The sequence below is a fragment of the Nannospalax galili genome, unplaced genomic scaffold (genome assembly GCF_000622305.1).
Source record: "Nannospalax galili isolate Female #2095 unplaced genomic scaffold, S.galili_v1.0 scaffold843, whole genome shotgun sequence".
Classification (NCBI taxonomy): domain Eukaryota; kingdom Metazoa; phylum Chordata; class Mammalia; order Rodentia; family Spalacidae; genus Nannospalax; species Nannospalax galili.
In genome coordinates this window covers 534409-553429 of record NW_008349585.1, presented here as the reverse complement: position 1 = coordinate 553429, position 19021 = coordinate 534409, and the positions used below count along the sequence as shown (strand labels likewise).

Sequence of the window (19021 nt, the reverse complement as noted above, 5' to 3'; positions counted from 1 at the left end):
ATTGGGACCATACGTAGTGTTCTGTAGCATAATGGGATTATTATACTTTCAGATATATATATATATATCCCTGTGTTTCCAATGTTGGATTAAAACTAGGGTCTTGTGCATGCTGGACAAGTACTCCACTGCTGAACCAAATCCCCAGCTCTTGCCTCCTCTTTTTTTTAACATTCTATTTTATGGAGTAAAGCATTGCCTTATTCTAGAATTGCAAATAAAGCCAATTAAGATATTTAAACAGTTTTTAATTTAAAAAAACCCTCAAATTGGTTTATTCTTAAAGTTTTGAATTATTACTTATTTTATTTCCCCTATGTATGTGTATAGGCAAAAGCATGCTGAGACCCACATGTGGATGTCAGAGGACAACTCTCAGGAAATCAGCTTTCTCCTGCTACTTTGTGGGATCCAGGCATTGAACTCGGGTTATCAGGCCTATGTGCAAGCACCTCTACCCACTGAGCCATCTCACCCTCTCTAAACTATTTTTAAAATTTTCCATCCTGAACAAGGTAAAGGAATTTTCTAGAGTCCCCTTCTCTTTCAGACAGTTCTTTAATGCAACTGTTTATATGTGTATAAATCAGGCCTCATCTATATTCATCCCTGATTTCAGTTATTCATGAATATCCACACTCTGCTATGATGTTGGGGGATCAGTAGTTTATATAAATATATTCAAAGATGCTGAGTGACATTGTTTTGCCATTTAAGCTGTGCTGTCAGGTACTACAATAACAATTCTGCATGGCAAAAGATATTTCATAGAACATTTCCTCCATGCTTCCAAGTGAAGCCAGCCATGGTCGAGCAGAACCTTTGACTTATCTTCACACAGATGGAACTGGTAAAAGAAAGGAGCCAGGGGCTCCTCCCAAGCTCATGTGACCCCTAAGGAACAAATCCTCCAACGACCTGAAGAGTGAAAATAAATTGGTTTATTTTTAACCAACTGTATGGTCTTAAACACCCAAAAGGAAAGTATAACCAAAGATTAAAGTGATCAGTATATTTCTTTAAGAGTTCAAGGGATTACATTTCTCAGACATTAGGCTTAAGTCCATATAAAATGTTATTTAGGCAATTATTTATCATTGATTATTTTGTTTCTAAGCTGCTCAGATGTAAGACTTCAAATCTTGGTCTGCAATACTGTAGTGCCCACCCGTAGCTAAGGGAGACAACCCACGATTGTTCTAAAATGATGACTAAATTTATTGTTTCCCCCTACCTAGAAGCCTTTGAGAGGGAACTGACATTGATTGAAGCCACTCCAACAGCTATCAAAGTTCCTGAAAACAAATCTTGAATCCATCACTCTCGAGTCCAGCCTTGGAAGACAAAAGAAAAATGAGGAGGAACCCAATAGAGGGATGCTTTTGGAAGCTCTCATCAAGAAATCCCAATGGACTCTGATATGAACATTTCAAATTTGCCCTGTTCTGATTTTTTTTTTCTGGTTCCCTATCTAGAACTTGTGATGTTAACTACTCTTGCCTTTACTTCTCCTTCACATCTCCTATTTACCAAAGACTTTCTTTTCTCCCTACAGATAAGAGTTATGCAATTTGGGAGTCTTTTAGATAGATCCACCGAAGGGGTACCCCAATTGCCTCACCCTGTATCCCTGTTCAGCATGGAAGAAGCCAGAGCGGTCTGTCTCCCGATTCCCTATCTGCAAGTTGGGTAACCTCTTCAGAGGATGGTGTGATAAGAATAGGAGGTAGGAATTGACTAGGCAGTTAGGGTAAAAAGACCTCAAGAAAAGTTGTCAGTTTCTTGGCTGAAAGTCAAAATGTCCTTGGGCCTCATAGCAACATACTCTGCTCCAAAGGCCAAAAATTTCAAAAATATTTGGGAGCTCTTATCTAATCCCTAAAAGATTTTAGTGTTACATCTTCAGAGGGGGAAATGTTAGTGTAGTAAAAAGCCCAAATTAAATTGTTTAATATCTCTTAATAAACTCGGAAGGAAGGAAGGAAGGAAGGAAGGAAGGATGGAAGGAAGGAAGGAAGGGTACATGAAATTGTCAGAAAAAAAATGATGGGGAGATATGGGAGGTGTTGGAGGGGAGGGAGTGGGCATGGATTTGATCAAAACACCTTATATTCGGGTATGAAATTCTCAATCAAATTTTTTAACAGTTAAATATTTCATAGATCATGGAGCAAACATTTTTCCATAAAGGGCCAGAAAGTACTTTCTTATGGCTTTGTAACCACTCTGGCAGAAGAGAAGAGATTACTAATATTACATCTGCCCCAAATTGCATTGTTTTCACAGGATGTACTAAAAATTGTCTAGATGCAAAAAAAGGTTAAGAACATTTTTAAAATTCTCTGTTCAAAAAAAAGGGAGGGGGCAAAGACTAGGCATGCAGGTCAGTTGGTAGAGTACTTTACCTAGCATGCACAAAGTCCTGTGTTCCATCCTCGCTCACCATAAACCAGTGTAGTGGTGAACAGCTGTAATCCCACCACTCAGGAGGTAGAAGAAGATCAGCAATTCAAGGTCAGTCTCAGCTACAGAGTGAGTTTAAGGCCAGCCTAGGGTACATGAGGAGAGGGAGAAAGGAGAGGGAGAGGAGAGAGAGAGAGAGAGAGAGAGAGAGAGAGAGAGAGAGAGAGATTTCTTTCACTTTGGTTTGTCATTTCTTATCTCCTGGCTTCTAAGTCTTAAAGGCCTCAGGAAGCTTTCCTAGCTTTCTTTTTTAAAAAAGTTCATCCCAACAGAGGTAACTACTTGCTGTTTCATATATTGAACTCCTTTATGCATGTCTTTAATGCCAGAAAACTCCCTTGCAGGTAAGAAGCCCTGCTAACAATTGGCCAGAAGCATGGATGCAAGATGCTAGCTTTCATATGATACAGATCTTATATGAGTTCTGGCTGATAGTGGGAAATGATAAGGAACAGATAGAATGGATAGGGTCACTTTTATATTCTGTATCATAAGGACACATTTGTACATCATATTGTAAAGAGGAATCTGCATGTGCATATTGTAAACAGCTCAACCTGGACACACTGCTAATGGTTTGTTATTCTAAGTTAACCCCTAGCCTAGGTGATGCTGTGGGAGGAATGCAAGGTTCAGTGGACTTTGGAATATGCAAACCCCATTGTACAGAGAAAGGTGATAACAAGGGAAAAGTGCAAGAGAGAAGCAGCAATACCATGAATCTCAGAGACCACCTGACCAGCTGCGGAAACCAAGACATTGAAGACTATCTTTGTTTCCACCCTCTATAATCCGCTGCCTCGACATGAAAGTTCGATGTCTAGAATGTCAATCCACTGCCTTCTCAAAGTACTGGCTCTCTGAACGAAGCAGTTTAAAAATTTAATTCCTGTCTCCACTCAGTGGCATTTTGGTGGCAGGCAACACAAGCTCTGGTATTCCAGTTAGAGGCTGGCAGGTCATACAGCTTCTCAGTTAAATCTACCTACCTCTGCAGTTGTAGTGTGAAAACACATAGACAAAACGGAAATTACAATACATAGCTGTGTTTTAGTGGCTTATGTGACTTTCATACAGCCCCCCTGCTCTGTGTGTGTGTGTGTGTGTGTGTGTGTGTGTGTGTGTGTGTGTGTGTGTTGTCACTGGCTATTCAGCCTAGAGCCTCCTGGATGCCAGGCAAGGGCTCTGCCACAGAGGTATATCTCATGCCCTGGTTTTACTTTTTGAGATGTAGCCTTGCTAAGTTGTTCAGGTTGGCCTTGAACTTACTCTATAGATTGAACTTACCGTGATCTTTGTCCTCAGCCTTTTGGGTCGTTGTAATTACAGCCTTGTTAGTCCTAAATTTTATAAATTTCCATGTGTTGTGAAATATTATTCTCCTTTTGATTATTTAAGCTATTTAAAACATGTAAAAATCATTCATAGCTCAAGGACTCTATAAAACAGCAGCAGACTAGATTTAGCCCATGGGCCACAGTCTTGCCCAAACACCTCACTAAAGTTAAGAAAAACTAGTGCCTATAGAATTAAAATGTCTTTCCAATCGTATTTGGGGTTAGTGACAGGGATAAAATTAACATGTGTATCCTTTTGGCTCTTCTCCAGCCGCTTTATCCAATTTCCCCCTCAGCTTACAATTGTAAATATAATTTGGTCAGAACATTATTAATACTTACCACATAAGATAGGCATTCATAGGCTATTACTTATATATTAATTTTTTCCTTTAATCTTTTTCCCAATAGATCATAGTTATTCCTTTTCATTGCTGTGGAAAAAATTGCATTAAAACAGTTCCTTTGCTGTTACTCAGAGATGGACTGTTTCGTGGGCAATGTAATGTAAAACAATTTTTTTAGATGAATTAAATTTAGCAGAGTTTAATTGAGCAAAGAATGGTTTTCTGATTGGTAGATCTGAGAACCAGAAAAAGTTCAGAGAGCTGTACTCCACAATGTTAGCAATTAGCATTTATGAACAGAAAACAGATTTAAGGTACATGTAAACAGCTGGATTAGTTACAGGCCAGGGTTTGCGTTATTTGAAAAGGTCTTATCAGCTAGTGGCCTGTGATTGGCTGAATCTCAAATGCATGTGAAGAAATGAAACTCCTGTAGTTGATACCAAAAAATACATTCCACGGGTAGACTTTCAGTTTATATGGGTATAAAGTTGGTTACAGTTACTTAGGAAATTGTAGTATGAAGGCATCTTCAAGTCAAGTTTAGTTTAACTTAACCTAAGTTATTATTTAAGAGTGCCTTTGTGGGGCTAGAGAGATGGCTCAGTGGTTAAGAGCATTGGCTGCTCTTGTAGAGGACCCGGGTTCGATTCCCAGCATCCACATGGTAGCTATGAACCATTCTTAATTCCAGTTCCAGGGGAATCCGAAGCCTTCTTCTGACCTCCGCACCATTGCATGACACGGGTGCACTCACATACATGAAGGCAATGCACTCATACATGCAAAATAAAAGTAAATAAAATATTTTTAAAAAGAGTGCCTTTGCACTTTATTAGCCATTTACTCTTAGGATTTTTTCCCCTAGTTCTTCTTGGAGACAGTTTCTTAATATCCAGCCCAGTCTATCCTTGAAGTCTTGATCCTTCTGCTTCAGCCTCCCAAGTGCAGGGATTAGAGATGTGAGCCACCACGACACATGCACTTTTGGATACAGACTGGGATGATGACCTCAGAACTGTGGAGTAGTCTCAAACATCACTGTGAAATTTGATTTAGATGGAAATGTGACACTATCTGGGAAATCTTAGAACTAATATAACAAAACATTAGATTTATTTAGGAATAATTAACATTTATTGAATGTTTTCTATGTGGCACAGATTATTCTCATTTAATTTTCATGACAATTACATGAAAATTTTCTATCATTATATCCATTTTATAGTTAAAAAAAGCAAAAAAGAGATTAGGTAACTGTCCAAGAGACAGTTAGGGCAGCATCTGAATACAGGCAGTTCAGCTCAAGAACTGCTATACTATACATGCTGGTGATAATCAAGTTAAACTTCTTATTTTCATAGATGAGAAAATGAATCTTAAAAGTACACACACTTATACAGTCATCTGGCTAGTTAGTGTGAGAATCAGGAATTTATTTCCAATTACATAACTCCTAACTCATTTAGTTGCTTTTATCGTTCTACATTGAATGTTCTTCAAAACAAGAAACGGGCACAAGAGAATGAGTAAATATGATAAATATGGGCCACCCACAGAATTTTTGTGGGATCCACACAAGTACATAAAACAATCCTTATTTAGGGTTAGAGCTGGTGCTTAGAAGGCCATGCTAGTACACACAAGGCCTTAAGTTCAAGCTCAGGTACCCTTCTCTCCTAAACTGAACAAAGTTGCTTTAGGTAAAATTTGAAGTGATAATTAAAAAGCAAATTCAAGATAGGGATGGTGACTGTATTACTTTTTTCACAGAAGTTTCAAAATACCAGATAAAAGAAACTTAAGAAGTGTTGTTGTTTTCTGTCTCAGTTTGGTGGGAAGGTCTGGTGGTAGGAGCAGCAGGTGACTGGTATCAAGAATCAGAAAGAGATAAATGTTGCTTACTTCACTAGCTCCTCTATACTGATGCTACAACCCCAGCCCATAGGGTGGTGCTACTCACATTCAGAGTAGGTTTTCCTTCCTCAATTAAATCTGTCAGGAAATGCCTCCCCCCCACCCCCACATACTTGTAGTGTGTCTTCTAGGTGATTTGTAGGACTGGCATTGAAGCTCACTGGCTCACTAGTAGAGTTCTTGCCTAGCATATGTGAGGCCACAGAGTGCAATTCCCAGCACAAGACAAATTCAATTGTAGGTGTTTTAGATTTTATCAACTTCAAAAAATTACATTAAAAATACATTGTTTTGGAAAAAAATGTGTCATGTAGAACCAAGGCTGGGATTACAAGCATGTGTCACCACACGTGGCCTAGTGTTTTCCAGTGTATGAAAAGACTGGAATAATAGAATTCATTTTCATCTTTTCTACTAAAAGAGGGAGATGGCTCTTGAAAGTTAATATTTTTAAGTACTTTTTATTGTCTAACAAAGTAAATATACATTGAAAAATCCCAAGAAAAGAAAATAAATGATTACTAGTATTCTTCATCAAAATATTAGCTTTATGCTTTCTTGTTTTTATTTATTTTTGAGACAGGGTTTCTCTGTGTGGCTCAGACTGGTCTAGAACTCAGCATCCTTCTGCTTCTACCTTCAGAGTGCTGAGATTAACACCCACCAAATAGACTTTTTTTCCCTTGATGGTAAAGGATGTGGAATCCAGAGCCTCATGCAAGCAGTCTACCAATGGGTACACCTTCAGCCCTAAAGTGAAATTTTGAGGCAGGGTAGAAAGAGAGGGAAGCTTATGGGCACATGAGAAGAGAAAGGAACTTCTCAGCCAGGAATCAAGTTGAAAGTTCTTGTCAGTAAGGAAGCAAGAATTCCAGCACAAGTAACACTTGTTTAAAGCCTCTTTTCCTAGCTATAAACCTGTGTGGTTCTAGGACTCTCACCAGAAACCCCCGTTCAGAGGGAAAGGTCCTGAACTAAAACCCTTGCACAACCCTAGAAGCTTCAGGTTTTATCCTATCTGATTATACTTCTATTCAAGTTATCTCCAGAGTCACCTATGATCTCATGTACCAAAAGACAGAGAAAAGGAGGAAGGCTTCTTAGTAACCTTATGAGTACCAGTCTCTCAACTCTTTGAGGCTTAAGCCTCAAAAAGACCAAATTAAAAAACAAAACAAAACAAAACAAAACAAAAAAACCAAAAAACCTTCCTCAAGGCCAGCCTGGTCTACTTAGCGAGTTCTAGGTCAGCTGTGGTCAAAAAGACCAAAAATAAATAAATGAATAAATGAATAAATAAATAAATAATAAATCCTTGTTGAAGCCCTTCTCTGCTCCATAAACTGGCTAGTACTCAAATTCTTTTGTGCATCGAAGCCCCAAATCCTTATTTGGCCTGAATCGAGGTCCCTAAAATTTGAAACTCCCCAGGCTGCAGAGTGTGTCAGCCTTGGAGCTGTATTTCTGTTACCTCACCACTGACAATTTTACTGCAACTAAGTTTAGACTTATATCCATCCACTCATTTAAAACTTCCTTGAACACTTTAATTGGGGCTAACCCAGTGCTAGGCATTTGAGTCACAGAGAAGACAGCCTGTCCCCAAGAGAGACCCATAAGCAGATTTTGAAAACAGTAATACAAAACTGGTGTCAAAACACAATGAAAATTGTATCTCACAGTTGGCATCTTTATTTCGGGATTCTTAGGCTCTTTTCTAAAATAAAGCAGGACGTGGGGCATTATTATCAGAATTATTTCGAATCTATTTTAAGATAAACGTAGGTTAAAAATACCGCAACTGATATTTCTGAAGTGCCTAAACCTTTCCAAATGGTCTCCTTTAGGGAGTTAGAAATGTATACGAATAACTATGATAGTGATAGCAAATATTTCGAAGATCACATTTACTTAGTCTCTCCACCCGGTCGCCCGGGAAGCGGTGCATCTTGGGACTTGTAGGCCTTCCAGGACCAAGGCCATTGCAGCTCCTCCCTGTAAAACTTTCTGTCGCAGCAATTAGGCTGAACCCTAACCTAAAGGACAACCTTATAACTTTGAGCTCACTCAAGGTTCATTCTGTTTATGCTAAGGCTCAGGAGGCCGAGTGTTTGGGGCAGAGCTATCGGTGGATCCGTGTACTATGGCTTTAAGAAAAAGACATGGGGCAGTCATTGGCCTCGGCGCTCGGGCTCACTGAGGATAATCTCGCGATACTTTTACGGGAGGGACGGGGCCGCGTATCCAGTGCCGGCGGTAGGGGTGGCCCGGCCGCGTTTGGGAAGGCCGGTCGGGCGGGGAGGAGCGTGCCGCTCCGGTTGTGTGACCCGCTGACGGGGCTCGGGCGAAGCTGCGGACCGCGCTGCCCGCTGGTCGCGCCGGGGGGTTGGTCGGAGTGCTCACCCGGTGCTTCACCTGGGCCTGGGCTGCAGTGACAGGTGCCAGCGGCCGGCCCGCCCCCTCCGGGCCTCGCTCTCGCGGCTCGGGATGAGCCGCGGGCTCTGGCCGGGCTGCTGCGACTCCGAGCGCCGGGTCCTGCCGCGGGAGAGCGGCCGCCGCCCCTAGGGGAAGGCGCAGAGAGGCGGCTGAGCCGGGCATGAGCCGCCCGCGTCCGCTGCGGGACTAGGACGCCATGAACCTGCACCAGGTGCTCACCGGCGCGGTGAACCCCGGCGACCACTGCTTCTCGGTGGGCAGCGTCGGCGATCAGCGCTTCACGGTGAGTGCGGAGGGCGTGAGCTGCCTAGCCGGGTGGACTGGCGCGTCGCTCGGGCCAGCACCCAGTCCCAGCAGCCCGCCCTGCGGACTTTGAGCAGGCTGACGCTGCAGTCAAGAGCCGCAACTCAAGTTAGGATGTTTTCCGCTTCAAGAATTTTTTAGTCCGAATTCCATGGGCCAGAGCAGTTCCTTTGCGAATAACGAGTTTAGGGCTCGTTTTATTTTCCCGCTGTCTAATCCTAGATTGCCAAATTTAGACCAAATTGTTGGGATTTGTTTCGTTTTTTAATTATAAGGTCACATCTTTGTAGTTAAAATGAGTGGGTGTCTTAATTAGTAATTGTTATTGCACTAGTGCAGATAAAGTAAGAATGAAAACAGTGCATTTGCGTTTATATTTTTCTTTAATTCACTGAGGAATAAATTTGGAGAGAAAATATTTTTCAAGTAAGTCATCATCATCCTTCGAGTTCGATATTCACCAGTCTCTCGCAGTCCTTGAAAACTGTTGAGGTTGTTCGAGTTAATTACTAATGGTTGCATTGTTTTGATTTCAGTATATCTCGTCTTTGCTAAGGGGGAGTAGTTCCCGTAGTTCTTAATCTTTGGTTAAGATTTAGCCAAAGTGGTTTGCTTTCCTTTGGTCTTTCAACACTCCTGGCTATTGTTCAGCATACTGACTTTTTCTGTATTAACTCTAGTTTTCCTAATAATTTCAAGCTATGAATCAATCTTGCATTTGAGACCTTTCGGCTAAATATATTTGTAATGCTGCTGATTTTTACTACAATGTGTATGAATATCTCCTTAGTTGTGATTAAATCTAAAATTCAGTTTTGTATAACTGAAACAAAATAAGCACGTTAAGTGATGCCCCGAGCTTAGGAATCTTAATTTCTCTCACTTTTTTTGTTGCCTTCATAAAAATAAATAATACTCAGTACTTGACATGGTTTAGGCCCTGAACTGTACTTTTAGAGTTGTGCTTGCCAAGCTCTTTCAGACCAGCACTGTCTTTCCTTTAGAGCAACTGTTGCACACCTTAGTTTGCACAGGACAGCTGTTATTGTCAATATTCAAATTCTAGCCAGAATAATCAGGGGAAGTGAAAGGAGAAGAAAGCCCTGAAGGCCTTAGCAGTTGGAGTTACCCCACAACCCAACATCACTGTCTGTTGTTATTTAAGGGAGGGAAATAGAGCATCTTTAGAGCTCAGAGGTTTTCCTGGTGGGAGAGCATAGGATAGGAATATATTACATTCTCTGCCGTTTCCTAAAGTTTTATGTGGGCTTTCTCCAAATCAGATACTTTTTTTTTTTTTTGTCTTTTTGAGACAGGGTTTTCCTGTAGCCCCACCTGACCTGAACTTACCGTGTAGAACACACTAGTCTTGATCTCACAGAGATCCTCCTGCCTCTACCACCCCAGTGCTGAGATTAAAGGCTGATGCCACTATTCCCAGCCAGATGCAAAAAACTTTTTAAAGAAAGCATTCTGAATCTATGTAAGCAGTGTATGACCCTCAGAGCATAGGTTATATAGTATACTGGCCTTTTATACACCTACATGCATTCATCTATAAAACCGAGGTGAATTGCTTCCCTGTTAGTTTTCAGGAGCAGTCGTTTAATGTGCCAAGGGTTATATGGTCATCCTGTACTGTCATAGGACTTGTTGCCCAGTTCTGTATTTAAAGTCAGTTTTCCTAAAGCAAACTTTAATCATCTTCCCTCTAAGCCTATTTGCATATTTCTCCCAGGTCTCTGGAAACACCCAACTAAATAAGTTATACCACATATATAGCTTAGTATAAAAAGACCTTAGCTGTCTTTAACATGGTGGTAGTTTAAGGATTAAAGTCATGTTTTTTTCCATAGCCAGTTTATCCTTGACTCTTTAAATTGTAATTCTGTTTCAACTAAGTTTCTTGCCCCTAGTTTTTGGAATAGTGTGTACATCTTAAAATTTTCTTGAATTTACCTGTTTTCTACCCGTTTTCATCTTGTGTTTATAAACAGTCTGTTGCTTATCTGCTTTAGTTTTGTTTTCAGCCACTTTTGATTGGGGTTGAGAATCAAACCATGGGCCTCTCATTCTGGTCAAGCTTTCCACCTACCCAGGCCCCTACCCAGGCTTTGAATTCTTATTTGACAAGAAGATAGCAAAAATTAGTGATAGATTATATTGAGGATACAGATCCTTCACAGTTGCAGTTTTACTAAAGGTAGGGCATGAGACCTTAGTATCCCCTTGAAGAATTCTTATCCTTTCTGGAACTTCATAGTTTGAAGATAAGCTTGTGTTTGTAATTCCTCCCTTTGCATATTTGCAAGTTGCTCCATACTTGTATTAAGAGATTACAAAGAAGAAGATCCTGTTTCTTGCATATAGTCTGACAGATTCCAAATTGAAGTTACATGCCAATTTTTATGTTTTAAAATACACAATTACTAGTACAGGTTAGTATACAGAAGTATTCGATTTTTTCTTCTACTACATAAACTGGCATCAAACTACTTTGACTAGCAAGAAAGCTAGTTGGCAATGGTCATCTCACTCATACTTTGAAGCGCTTTATTGTATAATTAAGCAGTCTTGCTTTGAGTATGCATGCGTCTTCCATGGCTCCATTATGAAGACCTAGACAGAGATTGAGGGAGTGTGGTGACACTTAGTTGAGTCATTACCTTGTTTCATTTCCAGCATGGTCTTTTATATTTATTGTTTTCTCCTAAGGATCAAACCAAGGGCCTTGAACATGCTCACATGCCAGGCAAGCGCTCTACTACTGAACTGTACCTCAACCCTGCTTTCAATTTTTTAAATTTTGAGACAGGGTCTCCCTGTAGCCCATCTGGCCTGTAACTCACTGTGTATACCAAGCTGGCCTTGATCTCACAACGATTTGCCTGCCTCTACCTCCTGAGTGCTGGGATCAAAGGTGTGTACCACCCAGTCCAGCTTATTTTTTATTTTGAGACAGGTTCTTTGTAAGTTTCAGGGGACTTGTGATCCTCCTGTCTCAGCCTCCTGAGTAGCTGGGATTGCAGATCTGTGCCATAAGGCAGGTTTGTAGTTAGTTGTTCTGAGCAAGTTCTTTTCTGATATTTCTTTTTTCCCATCTTTTTTTAGTATGTATGAATGTATTGCTTGCATGTGTGTAAGTGCACCCGTGTCGTACAGTGCCCCCGGAAGTCACAAGAAGGTGTTGAATCCACTGCTGCCATGTGGGTGCTGGGAATGAAACCTGGGTCCTCTGTAAGAGCAGTCTGTGCTCTTAACTGCTGAGCCGTCTCTCCAGTCCCTTTTCCCATCTGTTAAATGGGACTAAAATAGGTTTTATAGGGTCCCAGGGATGGAACTCAGGTCATCGGGTTTGGCAACAAGCACCTTTACCCCAGGGATGGAACTCAGGTTCTCAGCCTTAGTAATGAGCACCTTTACTTTCTGAGCCAGCTTATTTTATGTATGGGTGTTTTGCCTGCATGAAATGTTTAGGTGCACCACGTGCACTTTGTGGAGGCCAGAAGAGGGTGTCGGATCCTCTGTAACTGGAGTTGCCAATGTTTGTTAACCATGATGTGGATGCTGGGAAGCACACCTGGTCCTCTGCAAGAGCAGCCAATGCTCTTAACAGCTGAGCTATCTCTCTAACCCCAGGGTTATTATTTTTTTTAAACTTTATTATTTTTATTTTATGTGTATGAGTGTTTTGCCTGCATGTAGGTAAGTGCACTACGTGCATTCAGTGCCCCAAAGAGACCAGAAGAGAGTGTCAAGTCCCCTGAACTGGAGTTAGGGACGGTTGTTAGCTCTCTTGTAGGTGCTGGGAATCAAACTCTTATCCTCTGGAAGAACACCAAATATTCTTAAACACTGAGCCATCTCTCCAGCCCCATACCCCCAGGGTTAATTTTTATTTAAGTCAGAAAAATCATGCTAATATTTAGGATTTCCTTTCTCTGTTTTGGAATTGCACACATTAGGAGAGAAAGCAAATATTTTCTAGCTTTGGGCTTCCTTTAATATTAGACACCTTGGTGCTCATAGCTAAGGGGGTCCAGATTATAAATTCAAAGATGCAGCTATGGGAGTGTTAGTAGGGAGACTAAATAAATGTTCTATTCTCTCTACTGTCTATGATAGTAATCATTTTTAAACTTTATTTTGTTTATTTTAGGGAGGCTTTATTGGGTGGCAGTGTGATTGCTGTATTCGGAAGATGGAAAGGTTTTTTGAGTCAGGTGTGTGTGTACGTTGTGTAGTAGGTAGGGACATATATGTCTTTGTGGGTGGGGAGGATATAGAAGGGAAAATTTTGTTTTCTGGAGAAAGAAAACTGGTGCCTATAATGCCATTACAAATACTTAGGTTGGACTTCATTTTAAAATCTTTGGCTTATTTTTATGAACCATAATGATATATAGGATTAAAGAACTCAATAAAAATTATTAAAATAATTGTCACTATTGTTTATAAAAGCAAAGAAACATTAATTACAACATAATCAAATTTGAGTCATTTAACCAGAACATATTCTAGAAAGAAAGTCTTTAGGGAAATTTATTTGGTGTGGTTGATTAAAACCAAATACCAATGAAAAGTAATTCTAAATGCCTTAGAGAAATTATGAATTCCGTATTAGAAGACTGTTACAACCTTGGATATATTTTGAGATTTGGATATTCTTGAAGATTCCTTGCAAACTTTAAACGCACACATTTGATTCAGTTCTTCCTGTGCATCTTGTTTAGTCTTCCTTAATGTAATATGCTAATGTTATGTGTGCCCAGTACAAGGACGTAATAGATCGTTTTGATTATAAAATTATTTCTTTGAGACAAGATTTTGCTTGCTGGGATTATTATAACTGTATGCTGTTATCCTGGCCTTGTTATAGATTTCCTGACAGAAGTAATTTGTGTGCCAGTTGTAATATGTAAATATTATGTGACAATTTATTTGATAAGCCAGTGCTGTGTTGTTTCTATTGTTTGTTTGCAGTGCTTGGAATGGAACCCAAGGCCAGAAGCATGTGAGGTACCCTCTTTACCACTGAGCTACATTTTCAGCCTATTAGTGTATTGGTAACCTTCCATATTATGGTTAGAGAATCTCAAATGTTTTGTGAATAATTTATTTTGAAGAAGTCTGTAATATTAGTGTTTAAATTTTTTGTTATTTTTGTGAAACAAGATCTTATTATGTAGCACAAGCTATCTTGCAGTTCACTCTGTAGTCCAGCCTCTCTAGCGCTGGAATTCCAAAGGCATGTCGTTTTAAATTTAAGGCTCTTTTCTCTGTATTAATGGTAACAGGCCCATCGGATAAATTTTGCTTTAACTCATCTTCTGAAGCCTCTCTCCCCCACGTTCTCTAATACAAACTTGCCTCCTGTAATTTGTTGGATGGTAGGTCCTTCATTTTCAATTACAAGCCCCCCAGATCCATTTAATCAGCATCCATTTTTTTTCTATCCTCCTGGTACAATGAAATATGTGTTCAGTCCTACAGGTCTAAGGTTAATCCCTTTTCCTGTGTTCTGGATTTTATTCTTCAAGCTATATCTGGGGCCTCAGTCCTTAGTTACTTCCATTCTTTTCTTTCCTGAATTTTTAAGACATGCTTAAAATTTTCATCTTAAAAACCTGTATAAAGGAGTGGGACTCTAACTCAGTGATACTGTGCTTGCCTAGAATGCAGGAAACCCAGCACCACAAAACAAACGGAGAAAACCAAACCAATAACAACAAAAAGAACCATCCAGAAAACCCTTTACCTGGTGTCCCACTTTTACTTCACAGTTGCAGTCCTTTCATTGTTCTCCCTGATTCCCTACTTTCTGGTAGCTTTTGTCTCCTTAGTCATCACAACCACACTGTTGCTAGCTTTAACTAGTGTCTTCTATATATTACCCTCTCTTTCCTTCTCTCTCCTCTTTATCCTGTCTACTTCCTCCTCCGCCTTCACCTCTTCCTCCTCTTCCTCCTTCCTTCTGTTCATTCTCAATGTTCTTTGCAAAGTGTCTTCCTTTCATGGTGATCCTTAAGCCTTGGTCCTTCATTCTACATGTACTTCCTGGGTATGTTGTTTGTAGTGGTGAGATCCCTGTCTTAACTTCAAACTCGTAAATCTAAATGCTTCTTGGATTGTTCACTGTGCCACAAATATAAATATGCAAATTCATCATGTTAGATTCCGTCTCTCATATTGGTGCGTCCCTTAAAGGAGTGTGCCCCACTTTGTCCTGTTTGTCCTTCTGTGTTCATTATCTTTGAGAATAGTTCCATTGTCTAGCTATTTTTCTGAGCTAGAGGCTTGGTAGAAGAATCCTTAACACTTCTTCCTGCCACATTTTTCTCAAGCTCTGTAGATTCTACCTTCCAAAAATTTTCAGACCTCTTCACTTTCAGTTGTCTTTATCTTCTATTACAGTTACCTTGGCACAGTAGCCGTTAACCTGCGTCCTTGTCTGCAGCCATGGTTATTTCCAGCCTAACACTACCACATTGGGAAGTCAGGTTAAGATAAAGTTCTGGCTCTAATGCCTGGGGAGGGGGGGGGCTTATGGATGAGATCTTCTATGATATTTTAATAAACTTTTTTAGTTTCTTTTCCTTCTCCCTCCTTTTCATTAAAAAAACTTATTTATTATTTTTATTTTATGTGTATGAATGTATGCCTGCATGTATGTGAGTGCACCATGTCGTGCAATGCTATGGAGGTCAGAAGAGGGCTTCGGATTCCCAAGGATGGTTCATAGCTGCCATGTGGGTGTTGGGAATCGAACTCAGGTCCTCTGCAAGAAAAGTCAGTGCTCTTACCTGCTGAGCCATCTTTCCAGCCCCAGAAGCTCCCTTCTTAAACTGTAGTGTGTCTGAGTTCTTACTTCCAAGCTCTTTTACAAACACACTTCTAGCAACTTTTCAGCTCCACCTGCCTTTGCAGAGGATAGCTGGGGTGGAGCCAGAACTGCTTTAAGGAAAAGGAATGTTGTGGTCAGAGCCTAGACTGCTTCCCTTAGGCTGCCTCAACTTCCCCACCCTCCCAGAAAACAAAAATCCAAGTGATTTCTTGGAAGGCCTTAAGGTAGGAAAGAAGGATTTTATCTTCTTCTCTTCACTTTACTGGGCCTCCTCCTCTGTCCTTCCTTTTTGTCTTCCAACTGGACCTCCTATGTGTCCAGGCTGGCCTTGACTTTGTGACCCTTGTGCTTTGACCTCAGATTGAACCTAGGACCTGGCCCATGCTAGGCAAGGTGAGTGCTTTATCACAGATCTATCCTCAGCCAGAAAAATATTGAGTTTGGGGCGGGGGGTTGGTCTTTTTGAGACAGTGACAAAATGGTTGAGCATTTATTTACTTTGACTCAAACCTCTTCACACTTAAATCTCTATTATCAAGTAACAGACATAGATAGCTGGGCTCTGGTTATTTTTATGTTTTTAGTGTCTTTTGGTGGTGCCAGGGATCAAATTGTGGACATTGTATATGTTAGGTAAGGGTTCTTTCATTGTGTTATATTTCCAGCCCCAAGTTTTGCTTTTCTGTAGGAGAGAACCTATAAACAATTACTACATAAAGTGTTCAGCACCAAGACAATAAAGAACTGCAGAGACAAAAATTGAGGGCCAATTTCGACCATGCCTTTTTAAATATGGGAACAGAGTCCTGCTGTAGCCCAGATTGACCCCAAACTCAGAGAATCCTGCTTCAGCTTCCCAGATGCTGGGATTACAGGCGTGCATCACTCACCACTACTCTAGGCTTGGCTGTGTCAATTTTATACAAAGGTGTCCTTGCTTAACTGTTCCCTTTAACTAGTTAGGGTTGTCCTGAGTCTCTAAGTGTAGGGCTTTGTTCTTACATGTTTTCAGAGGTAGATTTTGTCCATATGTTCTGAAGGATTTGATAAAAATGTTCTTTTGAAAATACCAAGTTTTTGCTACATTTGAGGACCCTTTTAAATATAGTGTCTGTGGTAGGAAGAGGTCAATAAATAAGCAATGATTCTTGTCATTTGGAAGCAGTTTAGTTGCCTGAGTTGATTGCTGAGTGTCATATAGATATCTCCCCCAAAACTTTAATGAGATAAAATTCATACTATAAAGTTCACTCTTTTAAAGTTTATGTTTCAGTGGGTTTGGTATATCCATGGAATTAGATAACCAGTACTACAGCCTAACCTGAACATTTTTCTCTCCCCAAAATAACTATATCCATTAAGCAGTCACTGTCTCTGGCAATGTTTACCTTGTTTATCTGTTGTCCTTGTCTACAGCCATTATCTTAGTGTCTCTGAATTTGTCTATTCTTGGCATTTCATATATAGGAAATTATGTAATATGTGGGAATATTTGTTTTTATTTTGTTTCCTTGTGGTGCTGAAGATTGATCTCATACATAATAGGCAAGCACTCATACCACAGAGCCATACCCCAAGCCCATATGTGATCTTCTGTATCTGTCTTCTGTTAGCTAAGTTTTTAAGATTTGTCCATGTTGTTATTGCATGTATCAGTACTTATGAGTGACTAGTATTCCATTGTATCAGTATATCATTTTATTCATTCATTAGTTGATGGATTTTTTTTTTTTTTTTTTTTTTTGTGACAGGATCTTACTATGTAGCCCAAACTGGCCTGAAACAGGTGATTCTCCTTGTTTCAGCCTCTATTAGTCAATGCCACCATATACGGCAGTTGATGGATTTTAAGTTCTTCCTCTCTGCAAGAATAGAAAATGTTCTTAGCGACTGAGCCATTTCTCCAGCTCCTAGATGAATCATATTTTAAAGCTTAATAAACAAGTATACATTTTGGGAAAAGTAAGCACTAAGATAGTGAGAAGAGTAATAAAAATGACTGATTTTTGAGAATGAGATTTCACTTAGAATTTTTACTGAAGAGCAAATCATGAGGCGTATTTTACTGAGTCTCCACAAAGTAGCTATTTGTGAATAACCAACTAGATCCATAAGACATTACATTACTTAAGAATGCCCTCAGGTGCTCCTTTCAAGCACGATACCTCCAAATTAACTACTGCTCTGATTTTTACCACCCTAGATTAGTTGTGCTTGGTTTTAATTTTCGAACTCTAAATAAAATCATTATGGTTTAGGGTCATGATTTTGTTAGCTGTGGTCATTGTGATCATTGTGAGAATCACCCATGTCCTACGTTTTTACGTTTGATTGTATAGCAGTAGTTCTTAAAGAGTCATGTGAAGCAAGACCTTTTCAGTGGTGAGTGATTGTTATTTTCACATTAATACTAAAATTATTTTACTTTTTAATTTGCTTTTCTTACATGTGAGTAGAGTTCTAGAACCAATATCCAGAAACTAATGAAATAAGTCTGTATGTGCTCTTGCATGTCATGTTTTCTCAGTTTTAATTTCTAAGAGCGTAGGTATTGGTGGGTATACCTCACATGAAATAGTGCTAGTGGGAGAAGATACTGATTGACCTCAGTACTTATTTGAGTATGAGGGATTTCTGAGAGAAATTTTGAGAAACATTGCTTTTTAACATTCCATTGTGTGATTAGATTACAATTTATGTGCACATCCCATTATTGATCTATATTCAAGTTGGTTCTGGTTTGGAACTATTACGAATAGTACAGTGAATGTTCTTGTACTCCTTTCTGGAATACTCAGGAGAATTTCTGATGATCAGGCATGCATATGTTTAGCTTTTCATTTTACATACCTGTCAGCTGTAGTGGAGCTCTTGATCATTTTACATAGAAATAGGCTTCTTAGTTGTTGTTTTGAGGCAAATTTTTATGTAGATCAAGATGCTCCCTGTAGAGCTGAGAATGACTTTGAATTCCATATTCTCCTGCTTCTACCTCCCAAGTACTAGGATTATAGATTGTACCACAATACCCTTCTGTCAAATAAGGCATATGGGAAGAAATGAAAGAAAATTATTAAATTTATGCCAGTGTATGGGGTGGGTAGCAGCCTCCTGTAGGATTAATTTTTGCTTGGTTTTGCCTCATACTCACTCTGAGTCAGCCAGTTATGCCGTGTAACGGGGATTCATCATTGGCAAAAAGGGCTGGTTGCAGTTTTGTTGTGAGAGTTAAATGGAATACTTGTGAAAAGCTTTTAGTATTGGCCCTATAGCACAATGCAAAAGTATAAAAATAAATAAACTCAGAAGACTATCATTAGTGAAAAATAGAAAAAAGCATAAATAAGTGACAGAGTTTTTAGAAATTTTTTGAA

General features: G+C 39.7%; 1 protein-coding gene across 5 annotated transcripts in view; it reads left to right on the top strand.

Moving 5' to 3' along the window:
- Positions 1–8647: 8647 nt before the first annotated feature.
- Dmxl1 (Dmx like 1) overlaps positions 8648–19021 on the top strand; it is a 182538-nt gene continuing 172164 nt past the window's right edge. For all 5 annotated transcript variants that reach the window (XM_008847017.3, XM_029570365.1, XM_008847016.3 and 2 more), the window contains exon 1: positions 8648–8783. In XM_008847017.3, the coding sequence (XP_008845239.1) occupies positions 8697–8783 (87 nt within the window). In that variant the 5' untranslated portion in view covers positions 8648–8696. The remainder of the gene's footprint in view (positions 8784–19021) is intronic.